General features: G+C 33.0%; 6 protein-coding genes across 13 annotated transcripts in view; 2 read left to right on the top strand and 4 right to left on the bottom strand.

Moving 5' to 3' along the window:
* The first annotated feature begins 147 nt into the window (after positions 1-147).
* Noa36 (zinc finger protein 330 homolog Noa36) lies at positions 148-1740 on the top strand. Its single transcript, XM_065370888.1, has 7 exons — positions 148-407; positions 488-507; positions 622-772; positions 842-1073; positions 1151-1315; positions 1399-1509; positions 1590-1740. Exons 1-7 carry the CDS (start codon positions 288-290, stop codon positions 1670-1672), a joined length of 882 nt encoding a protein of 293 aa, XP_065226960.1. The 5' UTR covers positions 148-287; the 3' UTR covers positions 1673-1740.
* Positions 1741-2252: 512 nt separating this feature from the next.
* LOC135850136 (uncharacterized) lies at positions 2253-3683 on the bottom strand. The gene is made up of 6 exons (XM_065370893.1): positions 3304-3683; positions 3096-3189; positions 2937-3022; positions 2745-2859; positions 2594-2664; positions 2253-2451 (listed from the first exon to the last, which is right to left on the bottom strand). The coding sequence occupies exons 1-6, from the start codon at positions 3364-3366 to the stop codon at positions 2398-2400; spliced, it is 483 nt and encodes a 160-aa protein (XP_065226965.1). The 5' UTR covers positions 3367-3683; the 3' UTR covers positions 2253-2397.
* Positions 3684-4262: 579 nt separating this feature from the next.
* Positions 4263-4727, top strand: mRpS21 (mitochondrial ribosomal protein S21). The gene has a single exon (XM_065370894.1). It carries the CDS (start codon positions 4391-4393, stop codon positions 4652-4654), a length of 264 nt encoding a protein of 87 aa, XP_065226966.1. The 5' UTR covers positions 4263-4390; the 3' UTR covers positions 4655-4727.
* Positions 4728-5252: 525 nt separating this feature from the next.
* Positions 5253-6524, bottom strand: LOC135842217 (NAD(+) hydrolase sarm1-like). The gene is made up of 4 exons (XM_065359568.1): positions 6097-6524; positions 5812-6001; positions 5585-5709; positions 5253-5487 (listed from the first exon to the last, which is right to left on the bottom strand). Exons 1-4 carry the CDS (start codon positions 6174-6176, stop codon positions 5304-5306), a joined length of 579 nt encoding a protein of 192 aa, XP_065215640.1. The 5' UTR covers positions 6177-6524; the 3' UTR covers positions 5253-5303.
* A 509-nt stretch (positions 6525-7033) lies between these two features.
* LOC135850122 (NAD(+) hydrolase sarm1-like) lies at positions 7034-8497 on the bottom strand. Its single transcript, XM_065370874.1, has 4 exons — positions 8153-8497; positions 7634-7823; positions 7432-7556; positions 7034-7325 (listed from the first exon to the last, which is right to left on the bottom strand). The coding sequence occupies exons 1-4, from the start codon at positions 8239-8241 to the stop codon at positions 7124-7126; spliced, it is 606 nt and encodes a 201-aa protein (XP_065226946.1). The 5' UTR covers positions 8242-8497; the 3' UTR covers positions 7034-7123.
* Positions 8498-8604: 107 nt separating this feature from the next.
* The window catches only part of Sarm (sterile alpha and armadillo motif), a 53878-nt gene continuing 46965 nt past the window's right edge, over positions 8605-15517 (bottom strand). For all 8 annotated transcript variants that reach the window (XM_065370866.1, XM_065370864.1, XM_065370865.1 and 5 more), the window contains exons 7-13: positions 13276-13400; positions 12750-12902; positions 10077-10159; positions 9896-9992; positions 9621-9810; positions 9410-9534; positions 8605-9304 (exon numbers count right to left, since the gene is read on the bottom strand). In XM_065370866.1, coding sequence (XP_065226938.1) covers positions 9082-9304; positions 9410-9534; positions 9621-9810; positions 9896-9992; positions 10077-10159; positions 12750-12902; positions 13276-13400 — 996 coding nt within the window. In that variant the 3' untranslated portion in view covers positions 8605-9081. The remainder of the gene's footprint in view (positions 9305-9409; positions 9535-9620; positions 9811-9895; positions 9993-10076; positions 10160-12749; positions 12903-13275; positions 13401-15517) is intronic.

Genomic DNA, 15517 nt, shown 5'->3' with positions numbered 1-15517 from the left:
ATAAACCGGATTTTTATTTTTAATTTTTTACTGCAGCTTAAAATAATCATATGCCTTATGAATGGCGGTTATGCAATTTTATCAACGTGCAGATAGATCACTTTTACGGCAAAACAAACGCAACACATCGAGCACCGGTGACGTCACTTCTTATCACTTACAACGATTGATAAAAATTTGGGAAACGAAACGACGAAACGAGTGAATGTAAAATTATTTACAGTTTTCTTTTTTCTAGTTCAATTTCATTAATAATGTTTCATTTCTAAGATTAAAAGTGATCGAAAATGCCGAAAAAGAAAACAGGACAACGTAAGAAGGCTGAGAAGCAGAAACTACGACAGAAGGAAATTAGAAATGCTAAAGATCATGTACCGTTGGCAGATCATCCTTCGAACGTGACTATGGTACAGTATTCATCGAAATTATATTCATTTTCTCACGATATATTATTTTATTACAATTCACATTTCTTTTTTGTCTCTAGGAATGTGAAAAATGCAAAAAGTAAGTACCCGAAGAGTAAATTTCGTACGTAGAATACGCTTTCAATTCATTTTATTCGATAGTCGATCGTTCCCCTCAACTTTAAAATTATTCGTTTTCTCAATCTTTCTCCAGGAAACAAAAAAACCGAGCATTTTGTTACTTTTGTCAAAACGTTCAACGTCTTCCGATGTGTGCTCATTGTGGCAAAACGAAATGCATGTTGAAAACAGGTGATTGTGTGGTACGACATCCGGGTGTGTATACCACTGGAATGGCGATGGTTGTAAGTAACTTATTTCTTGATTAACTTTCACCTGGAAATCGAACATTAACGACCGGTTCTGTTCTCTAGGGAGCGATTTGTGATTTTTGCGAAGCTTGGGTTTGCCATGGCAGGAAATGCTTGACTTCTCACGCGTGTATATGCCCGTTGCAAGATGCAGTGTGTTTAGAATGCGAACGAGGTGTATGGGATCACGGTGGTAGGATTTTTCGATGTTCTTATTGCGCCGGATTTCTGTGCGAAGACGATCAGTTCGAACATCAGGCATCGTGTCAAGTTCTCGAGTCTGAGAATTACAAGTGTTAGTATTTTTTTAGTTCCATATTACGTATCTAAAGTGCATATGAATCCGAATTGATGTTTTTCTCCTGTCATCAGGTCAATCGTGCAACAAACTCGGTCAATTTTCGTGCTTGCGTTGTAAAGTATGTTATTGCGATGATCATGTTCGTCGTAAAGGATTCAAGTATGATAAAGGAAAAGCAATCCCGTGCCCAAAATGTGGATACGAAACGTCTTCTACCAAGGACCTGAGCATGTCGAGTGAGTCATCGTTATCGCACATGATATTAATACTAAAATTATTATATTCGATCGTACGTAATTTTTTTTCAATTTTATTTCAGCTCGTAGCCATAAATTTGGTCGACAAAGTAATTTCGCGTACGATGATGACGATGGAGACGATGACGATAGTTACGATGCGGGAGCTTATAGTTCATCTTATTCTTACGACGGTAAAAAAATATTCATTTTAGTACAAATATCCGCGCGTTTCTGACGAACGGTTATAATTTCGAGTCGTTTATTTTTGCAGTCGGGGACGATGATGGTTCCAGCGACGAAGAAGATGAAGAATCTGACGAAAGTACAGAAAATGACGACAACGCTTCAGATTGAAACCTCGATCATTCTAATTTGTTCAAATTACGAATAAATTATTACCAGTTTCGTTTTTCTATTTGAAACACGTTTTTAATTATTTTTAAAAAATTGTGCGTTGAAAAATTCAAGTGGATTTATGTTTATAAACTTGACAACATTTTGATTGCAGCGTTTGAGTAGTTTTATCGCTTTTATACACCGCGTTTTTCCAATCGACCAAAGGTTTCTGCGTAACTTGATGTTTTTCGTATTTTTCATCTTCGTCACCACTGGTTACAACGATGCAACAACTTCGTTTATTATAAAGTTCTATGGTATCACTTTCGGTCAACAGAAGTCTTACAAATGGTTTAAAATCAGCAGCAGATTCTTCTTCGGATTGCTTCGATATTTCGTTATCGTCCATTCCAAAAATTATTAATTTGCGATTTAAAACAACGACTGAAGACTTTGAAGAAGCATTTCGAGTGGAATATTGTAACCCTTGGATACCGAAAAATAAAATACTCGACGAACCTTCTTGGTGGAATTGAACGAAATGAACTGATTCATTTTGGAAAATTATTATCGTATACGAATAAATTACCCAATCTGGTACGGGTTACTAGAAGTTAATCGTTTACTTAATCAAATTACAAGATATTTTTTATTGATACAAAATTTAAATAAGAAATTAATAAATAGAAAAATCACCGTATGTCTTGATTCGAGTAGCATTTATGTACATTATTGCGAGTAATTTACTCCATTTTTTGTTTCGAAAGTACTTCGTACATTTTCTGAAGCGACTTGACCTGCAATAAAAAATTCCGTCAAATTTTTCATTCCTTCAGAGCACTCGCGATGACGGACTAAAAAGGTTTTATTCCCCGTAAGATAATTTTTAAGAGAAATTGAGAAAAGCTTCGTATTATAAAATGTGACAAAAAATCTTACCGGAATTGAGTCCTTGACTTTTGAAAGACATTTTATAAAAAGGAACGCTCTTTCGCAAGGATCTCGAGTACCTGTAAAAGAATATCGTACAGTTGAATGTACTTACTTGAAACGATGAAACTTAATTATTTTGTAGGTAAACTAAACCTACTTTGTTCTACACATTCGTTCAGCGTTTTTTCCAGGTGCAGTTTCTTCATTTCGTCTGGTAATTGACGTAATGCGCTTTGCAGTTCTGTAGCATGGATATTTCCTTCACGGTCCATCTAAAAATACAGAATTAAAGTTAATTATTGAACTGTAGTACTTGTAAGTAGTAAGCTAATTATTTTCTATAACTCACCACTTGGGCGCTTTGTAAAACGCACATAATAGCGCATTTAGCATTGTGGTCATCTTTTTCCTCATGATACGTTTTTATAATGCTATCTGAAATTTTCAAGTAGGCAAATAAGATATAGCTAAAGCTTCGTATTTTTTTAAAATGGAAAGCAATACATACCGACGTCAGTTTTGTGCATATTAGTACAAAAATTTATAACCCCTTGCACGAATCTAACTCCAGATTCCATATTTGGTGGTATAACGAGATCAGCCTGTAATTTTGAAAAGGAATAGGTATCGTAAAAAACACAATCGTAACTTGTGCCTAGTATGTAAATAAAATTGATATTTTTGACTCCTATTTAAGCAATTTTTATTATTTTTACCTGACAGGAATACATGCAGAAAATAAACACAAACGAAAAAACAATAATTGCATTATTCTTCATCGTGGCGATTTTTAATAACAAAATAAACCACCTAGGCAAATGATGGAATTGAAAACCGAAGATTGAAGTTGAATAGACTATTGACTTCGTAGCGTTGTGATTTTGAAATGAGATGATACGAAATGATACCGTCGGTTAAAAAGCAATCATTCATTGAAATTACCGAAATAGATTAATTTGGATTCCTGATACTTTGACTATTTCTCATTTCAGATGTGGAAATTACTTTTTGTTCCATGCATAGGATCTAACAAATAATTATTCAAATGCGCAATTTCTCAATGATGGTAGGTAGGTATGTGATTTCTTGCTTGAAAAATTTCTTAGACGAAAGAACGAAGGAAGTATCGAATTTTATTTGCTGAAATGTTACTTATCATCAGTTTTTCAACGCTTCATTTTTCATTACGCTTGAAGATGGAGATAGTGAAAAATAAATTTTTTTTATTAAATATTATAATCGTGTATGGATGGGGTAATCAAGCAAATGAAAAATTCTTTTAATTTCTGTTTTCATGAGGCGGATAATTATTATGAAGAATACTCTTATGACTAATGATAATTTTTTATTGCTATAATGTATCAAGATCTGTACCAAAAATATTCTTATTATACCAGCTTCCAAGTTCTAATATTTCACAGACTCAGATTTTTAAAATCAATTTTGATTTTCACTTTAATCAATTAATCATCATACTTTGCTGTTTTTCCTGTCTCAGAATTAAAATACACACGCCTTCAAACATTCGAATAGGCAAATTATTCAACATTAAAGTTTAAAATAAAGAAGAACGAGAATGCTCATCTCTAATGAGTGAAAAATCACCAAAAATGACCGAATAACAAACACGACTTACAATGTTGTGAAAATAGCAATACGAACAAAAAATGAAAAATTATTCCTGATAACAATGATAACAAATTTTTGACCGATTCGAAAAATATTGTCTCACGTCTATAATTCATAAAACCACAAGTTTAAATTCGGTTTAAATTATTATTCGTAATAATTAGTGATTCAAACATGAAGCACTTGAAATTCTTGGCCCGAACAGTGCTCGTACGTAACTCGAATGTCGACGAAGCTGCTCGTCTCGTCAACAAAATTATGGGCAAAGAAGGATTCTTCGATCAGTACAGAAGAACTCGACGATACGAAAAACCATTTCAATTAAGAAGACGCATCAATTACGAAATATGTAAAGGTTTATACGACGAAGATATGGATAGAAAAATCGCATTCGTTCTACGTAAAAACAGACACGATCCGTTTCCCGGTTGCAGATAAGTTTATGCAATAAGTAAAAATATTGTGTTATGATATCCTCTTGTAAATGTTCCAATAAAAATTTAGAAAAATATCAACGGTGTGGTTTGTATTCAACGTGATTCTCTACAGTTCGATTGTTGATTCTGAAACGAATTGCTCCTGTCATCAGTTTGAAATTTAATTGATTGATGAGAACATCATGATAGCGGTTGATGAATGAATCGGTGAGAATAAAAGGTATTAATCCACTTGTCAGATTTTCACGAAAGTGTCGAGTGTAAAAATAGATTTTTTAAACAAAATTTTTGTTTGATGAATTTTTTGAAAAAATTTGTTGTGCTGCGAAAAAAATATCAAACAAATTCGAAAGGTATCATTTTTGACTTCTAAACGTATATCGAACTTTTTTACGATAATTATTTCAAAGTGCCCTAAGAAGTAACGATTGGAAACTCTTCGTGAGATGTAGGTAGAGGTACTTACTACTTACTCCTGAAAGAATTTGCCACTTTTGAAGCTTTGAATCACATTCAGACCAGGATCTGAAGATACCATTAGTTGCTTCCTTTTCTCAAACGCCAAATTAAACCTTCACCAATAATTACATAAGAATTGATTGAAATCTCAAGCAAAGTGTAGTATATTTTTTGAAAAAAAAAATTATCTTTTACATTTTTAAAAATTCATATAATGTTTTATGATTCTTTGATAGTTTTTTCATGTACTTTTTTTTCAACATATTCGTCAAGATCTTTACATCCAATTTAGCAGCTACATCCAATTCAGGTGCTTCTCCTTTTATAAATCTGATCAGTTTATCTATCACAGCTTCTTGATTCTCGTGATCCCATCTAAACCATAAAATCATGCACGTCTTCTTGATATCTTATTTTATACTTAAAATAAAAATGAAAACTTCAAACATGAAAAATATCAATGATTATCTACCTTAATCCGTTGTACAGACAAATTCCTTTCATATCTGCTGGCAAATCATCCTCTTGGGGCCATTTGAATTGGCTGTCAAATACGGGGATAATCTTGCAATTTGAGTTCAGCGCAGCTTTTATCTCCTAATACATATTACAAAATACGTACATAAATTATTCTATTTGTAAATAAGAAATAGTCTTGAAAATACTCGTGTTTTTTAAAAAGAATTTTATTTTACTCACTTTGTGCACCCAATCTTCGCAGTCATCGTCACCGATGCATCGATCTAAAGCATTTGGCGTCAATACTAACACAAAATTTCGGGTTTCTTCAATATTTCTTAGGAGACTTTCATCGAATCGGCCTACTCCTAAATTTTTCACGTCAAGAAAGGCTTCAAAATTGTTGTATTTCAAGTGAGTTTTCAGTAAACTGAAACATAATGCAGTAAATAATTTGAATTGTAAAATCAACTTCTTACTGAAAAATTCCATGCGTGATATATTCAACAAAACAACAATAAATACCTTGCCAAGAGAGACCCGTCAGACCGACGATAACTTATGAACGCGTCCGTAAATTTTTTCGCATCTCGTTGAGAATCCATCTCTCAAATGATAGGTAAGGTACCTACCTAATAATACAAGTACGTCTTTAAGATTTCCACTTCGTATCACTTTTTTATAAGAACACTAAAAACTTCGAATACCTATTGCGAGAAGAAGTTCACTGTTTCAAATATAACTCACGAATGAAGAGCGATCAAATATTCTAAGACTAAGCAGTACGACATTATAAAATTACGAGCCTTTTCTTCGAAATATGCTTCATAGGCAAGTTTCGGACGAATGGACGATGATCTCATATCGCAGAATAGAAATTTATGTAAAAGAATTCGCTGACTATCGTGATCGTGAGTATCAAACCAACGACGACGCATCGAAAAAGAAAACGCTATCAAGATACGTAATGCTGAGAACATCATGATAAGCTTTTAGGGATTTTCATTTTTTCAACGATATTCATGTATATTGAAGCACAACGGATCGACTGGAGTTGTCAGATTTTCGCAAAACTGTTGTGTAAAAATGGAATTTTTTCAACAAAATTTGAATTTGATTAATTTTCTGTAAAATTTGTTGTACTGCGAAAAAATATCAAAAAAATTCGAAAAGTATAATTTTTGACTTCTATAGTAAACGTACCTTATATCGAACTTTTTCACAATAATTATTTCGAAGTATGCCCTAAGAAGTAACGATTGGAAACACTTCGTGCGATTTACTCGTAGGTAGAGCCAGAGATACCTACTTACTTTTGAAAGAAATTGTCACGTTTTGAAGCTTTGAATCACTTTAGACCTGGATCTGAAGATACCATTAGTTCTTTCCTCGTCTTAAACACCGATTAAACCTTCACCATAATTACAGAACAATTGATTGAAATCGCAAGCAAAGTGTAATCAATTTTTTAAAAAAATTTAATCTTTTTCAATCAATCAGAATACATTTTGAAAAATGCAAAGAATACATAAGTATTTTATTCGTCGATAGTTCACTTAAAAACTTTTTTTTGAACATATTCTTCAAGAATATCTTTACACAGGGTCTTCAGAAATCGGTTGAATACTAGAACGCCTGCTGCATACTGATCACTTTCCACATACAATTTAGCAGCTGCATCTAATTCAGGTGCTTCTCCTTTCAGGAATCTGATCAGTTTATCTATCACAGCTTCTTGATTTTCGTGATCCCATCTGAAGCATAAAATTATGCACGTCTTATTAATATATAAGTACTTATCTTGTTTCATAAAATGAAAATGAAAAGTTCGAACATGAGAAATAAGTTATCAATAATTACCTCAATCCGTTGTAGAGACAAATTCCTCGCATATCTGCTGGCAAATCACCCTCATGGGGCCATTTGAATTCGCTATCAAATATGGGGATAATCTTGCAATTCGAGTTCAGCGCAGCTACTATCTCCTAATTAAATATTACAAAATAAATTACTGGAAATGGTCATGAAAAATACTCATATTTTCTAATAGGATTTTACTCACTTTGTGAAGCCAATCTTCGCAATCATCGTCACCGATGCATCGATCTAAAGCATTTGGCGTCAATACCAGCACGAAATTTCGTGTTTCTTCAATATTTCTTAGGAGACTTTCATCGAATCTTCCTGCTCCCAAATTTCTCACATCCAGAAATGCTTCGAAATTATTGTATTTCAAGTGTGTTTTCAGTAAACTGAAATAATAATGCAGTAAATCGCTCACATTAAAATAAATTTCTTTCTGAAAAATTCCATGCGTGATACCTACATAAATTATGTATAGGGTGCCCAGAAATATCGAGTACCCCTAAGAAAGGTTTTCATTAAAAAAATAAAAATATAGGTTGGCAACCTGAAATAGATGGATATGATTGGTGGAATGTTATCTCTTCAGTCCAACAACCAATCATGTGCTATCATTATTATCATTCACTGTGACCAACCCAAGTATTTCAGTAGAAAACTTTTTTAGGGGTACTCGATATTTCTGGGCGCCCTGTATTAACAAAGCAACAATAAATACCTTGCCAAGTGAGATCCGTCAGATCGACGATAACTTATGAACGCGTCCGTACGGTCCGTAAATTTTTTCGCATCTCGTTGAGAATCCATCTCGATCAAATGATATAAGGTAGGTACCAAATGATTTTATACAAATACGCCCTTAAAATTTCCACCACGAATCACTTCTTTATAAGAGCACTAAAAACTTCGAGTACCTATTTCGAGAAGAAGTTCACAAGTTCACTGTTTCAAATTCAACTCACGAATGAAGAATGACAATGATCAGTAAGTCTGCTAAGCTTAAACAGTACGATGTTATGAAAAGACGACAAATTTCTCTGAAATATGCCGCATAGGCAAGTTTCGGACGATGATCTCATATCGCAGAATATCAATTTAGATAAAAGAATTCGCTGACTATAGTGATCGTGAGTTTCAAACCAACGTATCGAAAAATAAAACGCTATCAGATACGTAAAAAATTGTATAATCAACGCATACATACGGATACACTCATCACAAAAATACATACGATAAAATAAAACAAAATCGTGAGTTCGATCAACATGTCGAATAAACACACGTCAAATTAAAAAAAAATTAAAATTCGTAGGTACATCTTAAAACAATTAAAAATACAACGCAGAAGTAGGTACATACTTAACATATATAATTTATACGAAAGCAACTCATTTTTGTTTATTAAAATATAAAACATCGGTAGGCATTATTAAAATACGTCAACAAAACAACACTATTACAGATTCATCACAATCACGACAAAAAGAAAATAAGTACATCACAAAAATACAAATAACAATAAAACGTGTATCAAGCACGAACAAAAAAAAAATCAACAGCCTGACATAAGCTCTTATACAAAACAACAGGACCAATCTTCGACACTAGACTTCGATTTCGATCGAATTATAGAATATATTTCACTATTCAATTTTTACCATCTTCTTTGATTTCATTATCTTTGCCGCATTGAATTTTGTGATAACTTGGAGGCGATTGAGACAAACTGGTGTCATTTTTTATAGTTCTTATGCCATGAGGACTCGAATACGTATCGCATCCGCCCATATTATTACGACTGAAGCCGGTTTCTCCTCTGATGAATTTTTCTAGTTTTTCAATTACTGCTTCTTGGTAATCGTGAACCCATCTGAGGTAAAAAAAAAAAAAAAGTATATCAATATCTAAGACTAAGAATTCGAAATTCAATCAAACATATAAAGCAAGTCTCAACATTGAACAATTTAATACTAACGGTAGACCATTAAAATGGCAAATGGCTCGCATATCTTCTGGTAAGGCTTCTTGCTCGGGCCATGCAAAGTTACTATCGATAATAGGTATAATATTACAATCTGACTGTAAAGCTGCTACTATTTCCTGAAATATCAAAATTTTACACGAATTAGTACAAAAAATATTCTACAACAAGGTAGGTAAAGTATTTTAAAAATCAATTTACTTACTCGATGAACCCAGTCTTTACATTCGCTATCATTGACACATCGGTCCAATGCCTCAGGAGTTAATACTAGTACGAAATTTTTAGCTTGTTTAATACTTCGAAGTAAATTATTATCGAATTTACCGGCTTCCAATTTTTCTACGTCGATAAATACGGTGAAATTTCTTATTTGCAAATGAACTTTGAGTAAACTGTAAAATATCACGTTGAAATTATTACTACAGATGCCATTATTTTCGCTTAAATACGTAAGTACAAATACTCAATGCAGCTTACCTCGCTAATTGAGATCCGTTTGATCGCCGATAACTTATGAACACATCTAAAGGTTTATCCGAATCTTGTTGTAACGAACTATTTAGACAGCTTTTAGCTGTATTCAAAACAAATAGTTTATTAGTTAATGCATTTTTTATTTTACGAATCAGAAATTTAAAAATATTACGAGTTTTATCACCTTTGATAGCTTCTAAAATTCGTAATCTATGAATACTGTTTGTGATACCACACTCGAGTTGCAACTGCTCTTGAGTTAGACATCTGAAAACAGAATTAGAAAATTAATTATTTTTTAATACAATATATTTTTTTTAAATTTCAAATCTAAAAGAACGTTACATGTAGGTACCCCCCCCCCCCAAACAATTCAATTAGGTAACCAAATTTAAAACCCTTTCTTAGTGTGTGTAATAATCTTGCAATTGAAAAAAAAGGGGGGCTGCTAAGAGAGGTCAGGGGGGTCAAACTGATCAAGTCGAATTTGAACTCAATATTATCGAGTAATAGCAATAAAAATCCCACCAGATTCTGAAATTTTTATTGAGTTTTGATCGAAATTGGGGCTCCTACGACCCCAAAGGTGTTGAGATCCCATTTTGAAATTTAGTTCGGTGAAAAGAACATAAGAAAGGTTTTGAACTCCCTGTTTATCAGTTTTGAGACCTGGCTAATGAAATTTTATTCGACTTAAATTCCAATCTGAATCACAGCAAATTTTCACTGTCTACCTAATTTTAAATACTTCGATAATTTTTCTTCGGTTCAGATAATCGGGGAGCCCGCTTGAGGATCTATTGCACCCCCCCTCGATCCTCCGGGACAACTTTTTTCTTAAATGGGGAGTCCTAAGGAACATTTCCAGCCCTTGTACTCAAAAAAATGTGGCCCTACTTACAAAATGGCGGCCATTTTGATTAGCAGGTCAGCCGAAATAGCAGATTTTGCGTTCCACACAAGACTTACACAACATTGTTCAAAATGTACAAAGATAGATAGAAAGATCAAACAAAAATTTATCATCTGTCAAAATTTCAAGTGACAAAGTGCGTTTTTCGATTTTTGGTGAATTTTTGAAAATCAAATTCAGGCCAAAAATGAGGGAAAAAATCAAAATTTTACCAAATTGACCAAGAAAGCTGAAATTTGGGATATACCCTATTTTCGACATGCCAAATCGATTGGAAACTGTTTCAAACCGTTTTGAGCAGTTCTGGAGCCTCCAGCAGTTTTTTAAAACTCGAAATTCCCACAAAATTTCACCAAAATGGAGTTGGAAAGCTAAAATTTATTCTGCAAAACTAATTTCAATGCGCTACGAAGCTAAGTACTGCAGGTAAATTTCAAGTCGTTTTGGAGCCACCAGCGATTTTTTGAAAATTCCTGGAGCCTCCATCAGATTTTGGAAACTTTAAATGTTCACAAAATTTCATCAAATGGAGATGGAAAGCTGAAATTTACTCTACACTCCAATTTTAACACCCTCTGAAGACGACTTCAGGTGGGTTCAAATCATTTTGGAGGCTCCAGCGACTTTTTGAAAATTATTGGAGCCTCCATCAGATTTTTGAAACTATAAATGTTCACAAAATTTCATCAAATGGAGATGGAAAGCTGAAGTTTTACTCTACACTCCAATTCTAACACCCTCTGAAGACGACTTCAGGTGGGTTCAAATCATTTTGGAGGCTCCAGCGACTTTTTGAAAATTACTGGAGCCTCCAGTAAATTTTTGAAATTTTAAATTCCCGCATCATTTCACCAAATGGAGTTGGCAAGCTGAAATTTACTTCGCAAACTAATTTTAATACGATATGAAGTCGACTACATGGTGGTTTCAAATGGTTTTAAATGATTTTGAATCTTCCAGCTACTTTTTGGAAATTAAAATTTTCCATAAAACACCATGCAACCTCTCAAAAAATCGCTGGAGGCTCCAGAACGACTTGATATTCCTCTGCAGTTAACTTCGTAGCGTATTGAAATTAGTTAGCAGAGTAAATTTCGGTTATCCAACTCCATTTGATGAAATTTTGTGGGAATTTCGAGTTCTATAAGCTGCTGGAGGCTCCAGAACTACCTACTCAAAACGGTTTGAAACAGTTTCCAATCGATTTGGCATGTCGAAAATAGGGTATATCCCAAATTTCTGCTTTCTTGGTCAATTTGGTGAAATTTTGATTTTTTTCCTCCTTTTTGGCCTAAATTTGATTTTCAAAAATTCACCAAAAATCGAAAAACGCACTTTGGCACTTGAAATTTTGTCAGATAATAAATTTCTGTTTGATCTTTCGATCTATCTTTGTACAATTTGAAAAATTTTGTGCAAGTCCTATTTTGGAACGCAAAATCTGCTATTTCGGCTGACCTGTCAATCAAAATGGCCACCATTTTGTAAGTAGGGCCACTTTTTTTTGAGTACAAGGGCTAGAAATGTTCCTTAGAACTCCGTTCCTTAAGCGGGCTCCCCGACTAAGAGTATTAATGGTCACTTGCCACTCATCATTAATAATTTCGAGCGTAAATAAACCAACAAATGAAAATATTCACTTCCCCTTCGAACAATGGCTAGGCAAATCTTTATACATGATTTTACTTCTAGTCGTAAATAACCATTCTTTATTACGAAGGCCAACGAAATGCAATATGAGTTTCGAATAAATTAAAATACCGTGTTTTGAATACAAATTTCAAAATTACTTAATTGAAATCTCACGATTCTTCAATTTTGAGAAATATTCGTAATTTTATTTAGGTAGGTAACTGCATACATGCAAATTTAAAAAATCTACATAGGTAGGTGAGAATAAGAATACACGAGTAGGTATTCCAGTACCTATTAAATTCAACTCACTTGATCGAATCTTTATCGACACCCGCATTTAGCATCGAATAGGTATAGATGGTGTATTCTGGACCGATGCTTTGCATAAAATCGTTCAAATTATCCGAATCTCGACTACTATAATCAGCCATTTTCTTTAAATTTTGCAGCTCTCTAGTGAACCTGTTTTTGAGGAGGAAAAATCATCATTTAAAAACCACATAATCGATTCTCGAAATATCGCTATAATATCGTAACAAGTTCCATTAAAAAAAATATAAGCCTTCGGTTAGGTATCGAAACATTCGAAACCAAGGTCCTTTAACGATATACGTACTATTTTCCCTCTCTCAAAAATTCAATAAATCGAGTACCATTTCGTTAAAAAATATCGGCACAGCTTGGAGTAGGTAAAATATGCGCGATGAAGATACCTCATCATCCTAATGATGATTTGGAAATTTCTAAGTACATACTGGCTGGTGTTTAATTTACACACGTGAAACCGGTTAATATATTATTATATGTACAGGAATACACGCGGAAGTTTACGTACCTTATCCTTTTGAGTCCATTAGTTATTTTAATATCGTCTCTTAAATTTTCTTCTTTCATTTTCAGCAACATATCTCCGTCCACTCGACTTTCATTGAACTGAGCTGCGTATTCGGGAAAGCCAATCTGGAAGCAGAATTTTTTTGTCGGTTATTCTCAGGCGATTGAAAATTTCCGCTCGTAAAAAAATACCTAAGTATCTCGAGGTAATGACCGACCGCACGAATGCATAATAAGAATTCATTTATTTTATTCGAACGGGCATTTCCAAAAACCCAATATTTTAACACGTGGTTTTCCCTCCCAAGTCCATTCGATTACTTTGTATGCGAGATAGGTACCTACATTCGTGTTTATTTTTGGCATTCGTAATGTTTTCGTGGATATTTCAAGGTCACGAATCAGTACAGTTTTCGATTATTATTTTTTTTTCTAGTATTGAATGAGAAGAAAACTTGGCAGGAAAATTTGTGAACCGGGGGAATCCGAATGAGCGAATGAAAAAATTATAATTTCAAGTTCTCGGGTTGAAGTTTATTTTTGGATTTTTTGGGGTTTTTTAGAATTAAATTTGACAAAATGATCAAAATTTTACCCAACTGATTTTTAAAAAATGAAATTTATATGCAAACCTATTTTTGACTCACGCTCTCCTCAAGTCAATTAGAAACGGTTTTGAGCAATTCTGAAGCCTCCAACAGATTTCTAGAAATAGGTAAATATTTTCTTTAAATTTCACCTAATTAAGCTGGAAACTTGCACATTGAAATTCTGAGTCGACTATAGAGTTACAAAGTTTTATCCCTATAGTCAAATTGGATAGCTATTTTCTTTATTATGCAGTTTTTGATATTATGAGTCGACTGGAAATGGTTTCAATCTGTTTTGGAACCTCCGGCAATATTTTGGAAATTCCAGTCCTCCAAAAGGCTGCCCAAAAACCAATCCTAATGAACTTTAGCGCCCATAAACGCGATCCCTGCTTTTCAGTGACCTACTTTTAAGCACTAAAGTTCATTTTGATAAATTTAGAGGAATTTTTTGGATAACTGGAAATTTTAAAATATTGCTGGAGGCTCCAAAACGGCTTAAAACCGTCTCCAGGCGACTCGTCATAATGTCGAAAACTGTATATAGAAAAATTTCAGATTTCCGACTTGACTAGGGATAAAACTCTGTAGAAATTTTTCATTTTTGAAAATCTACTGGAGACTCCAGAATTGCTCAAAAGGGCTCGACATCGTTCTCACTCAATTCAATAGATCAACTAAACAAAATTTTGATTTCTTTTTTGATATTTTTGGCTAAAATTTGATTTTTAAAAATTCCCCAAAGCTTCAAAAATAAACTTTAGCGTTTAAAATTTTGGTTGTTGGAGAATTTTTAATTTTTTTTTTCAATTCAATTTTATTCAATCCAAAAAATTTTCCAATCGTTGGGATATTTCCCTTTTTGAAAACAAAATTTATGAAATCTCTGTTGAATTTCCAAAAAAAAAAAATAAATAAATAAGCAGAAATCGAATGGACTTCTTTTTGATCTTTTTAAAACAATGAAGCAAATCTACAATCAGTAAAAATGAAAAATATGAACTTTTTCAATCCATTCTATTAAAACTTTTAAAAATTGAGTAGGATTTCATTTTTTAAAATATACAATATTCCAACCCCCCTCCCCTCCTCTCCTCAATCAGATAACAATTCAGAGTTATATAACATTTTTTACTTCGAATTTTCTCTAAAAAAAAAATGATAAATAAAAATGTGGTTGAGGAAAAACTTTATGTAAGTACCTATTGTAGTATTTATGCCCCAAATTTCTCAATTTTTTTGATTTTTACCTGTTTTGAGAAAAATTGTAAGAAATATGTAATGTTTGTCGACGGAAATTTTTTTGAAAAAATATTAATTAATATACCATTTTACAGAAGTTGCTGTTTTTTTGTTTTTGTTTTTTTTTTCAAAAATTCCACCTGATAAAAAAAATTAAGAAATTACATTTTAAAAGACTTTTTAATGAGTTACTCAAGATCGGAGGGGAGGAGGGGACTTGATAACTTGGGTTTTCATAATGTAATTTGAAATTAATTTTATAAAATTCCCTCAAATTGAAAAAAATAAATAAAAATCGACTCATTACTAAGGTGTCTTTCTGGATTTGATGAAAAAAATCTATATTATGAAAGTAGAATTGTTTGTCTGGAGGAGGGAGAAGAAGTACCTAAGCGCGAGAAATATTATTTT

The sequence above is a fragment of the Planococcus citri genome, chromosome 1, assembly GCF_950023065.1.
Source record: "Planococcus citri chromosome 1, ihPlaCitr1.1, whole genome shotgun sequence".
NCBI lineage: Eukaryota > Metazoa > Arthropoda > Insecta > Hemiptera > Pseudococcidae > Planococcus > Planococcus citri.
Note: the sequence above shows the minus strand (reverse complement) of the source record. Positions and strands in the feature narration are given on the sequence as shown.

Bases quoted from the DNA above. Each gene is read 5' to 3' on its own strand.
- Noa36 (XM_065370888.1), top strand. From the start codon at position 288: ATGCCGAAAAAGAAAACAGGACAACGTAAGAAGGCTGAGAAGCAGAAA. The intron at 508-621 runs GTAAGTACCCGA...ATCTTTCTCCAG, and splicing joins GAATGTGAAAAATGCAAAAA to GAAACAAAAAAACCGAGCAT. The intron at 1,074-1,150 runs GTTAGTATTTTT...TCCTGTCATCAG, and splicing joins CGAGTCTGAGAATTACAAGT to GTCAATCGTGCAACAAACTC.
- mRpS21 (XM_065370894.1), top strand. From the start codon at position 4,391: ATGAAGCACTTGAAATTCTTGGCCCGAACAGTGCTCGTACGTAACTCG.
- LOC135850136 (XM_065370893.1), bottom strand. From the start codon at position 3,366: ATGAAGAATAATGCAATTATTGTTTTTTCGTTTGTGTTTATTTTCTGC. The intron at 2,860-2,936 runs GTGAGTTATAGA...CTGTATTTTTAG, and splicing joins TTTTACAAAGCGCCCAAGTG to ATGGACCGTGAAGGAAATAT. The intron at 2,665-2,744 runs GTAGGTTTAGTT...ATTCTTTTACAG, and splicing joins GAACGAATGTGTAGAACAAA to GTACTCGAGATCCTTGCGAA.
- LOC135842217 (XM_065359568.1), bottom strand. From the start codon at position 6,176: ATGGATTCTCAACGAGATGCGAAAAAATTTACGGACGCGTTCATAAGT. The intron at 5,710-5,811 runs GTGAGTAAAATA...AATATGTATTAG, and splicing joins GCGAAGATTGGGTGCACAAA to GAGATAAAAGCTGCGCTGAA. The intron at 5,488-5,584 runs GTAGATAATCAT...TTTATGGTTTAG, and splicing joins TGTCTGTACAACGGATTAAG to ATGGGATCACGAGAATCAAG.
- LOC135850122 (XM_065370874.1), bottom strand. From the start codon at position 8,241: ATGGATTCTCAACGAGATGCGAAAAAATTTACGGACCGTACGGACGCG. The intron at 7,557-7,633 runs GTGAGTAAAATC...ATATTTAATTAG, and splicing joins GCGAAGATTGGCTTCACAAA to GAGATAGTAGCTGCGCTGAA. The intron at 7,326-7,431 runs GTAATTATTGAT...TTTATGCTTCAG, and splicing joins TGTCTCTACAACGGATTGAG to ATGGGATCACGAAAATCAAG.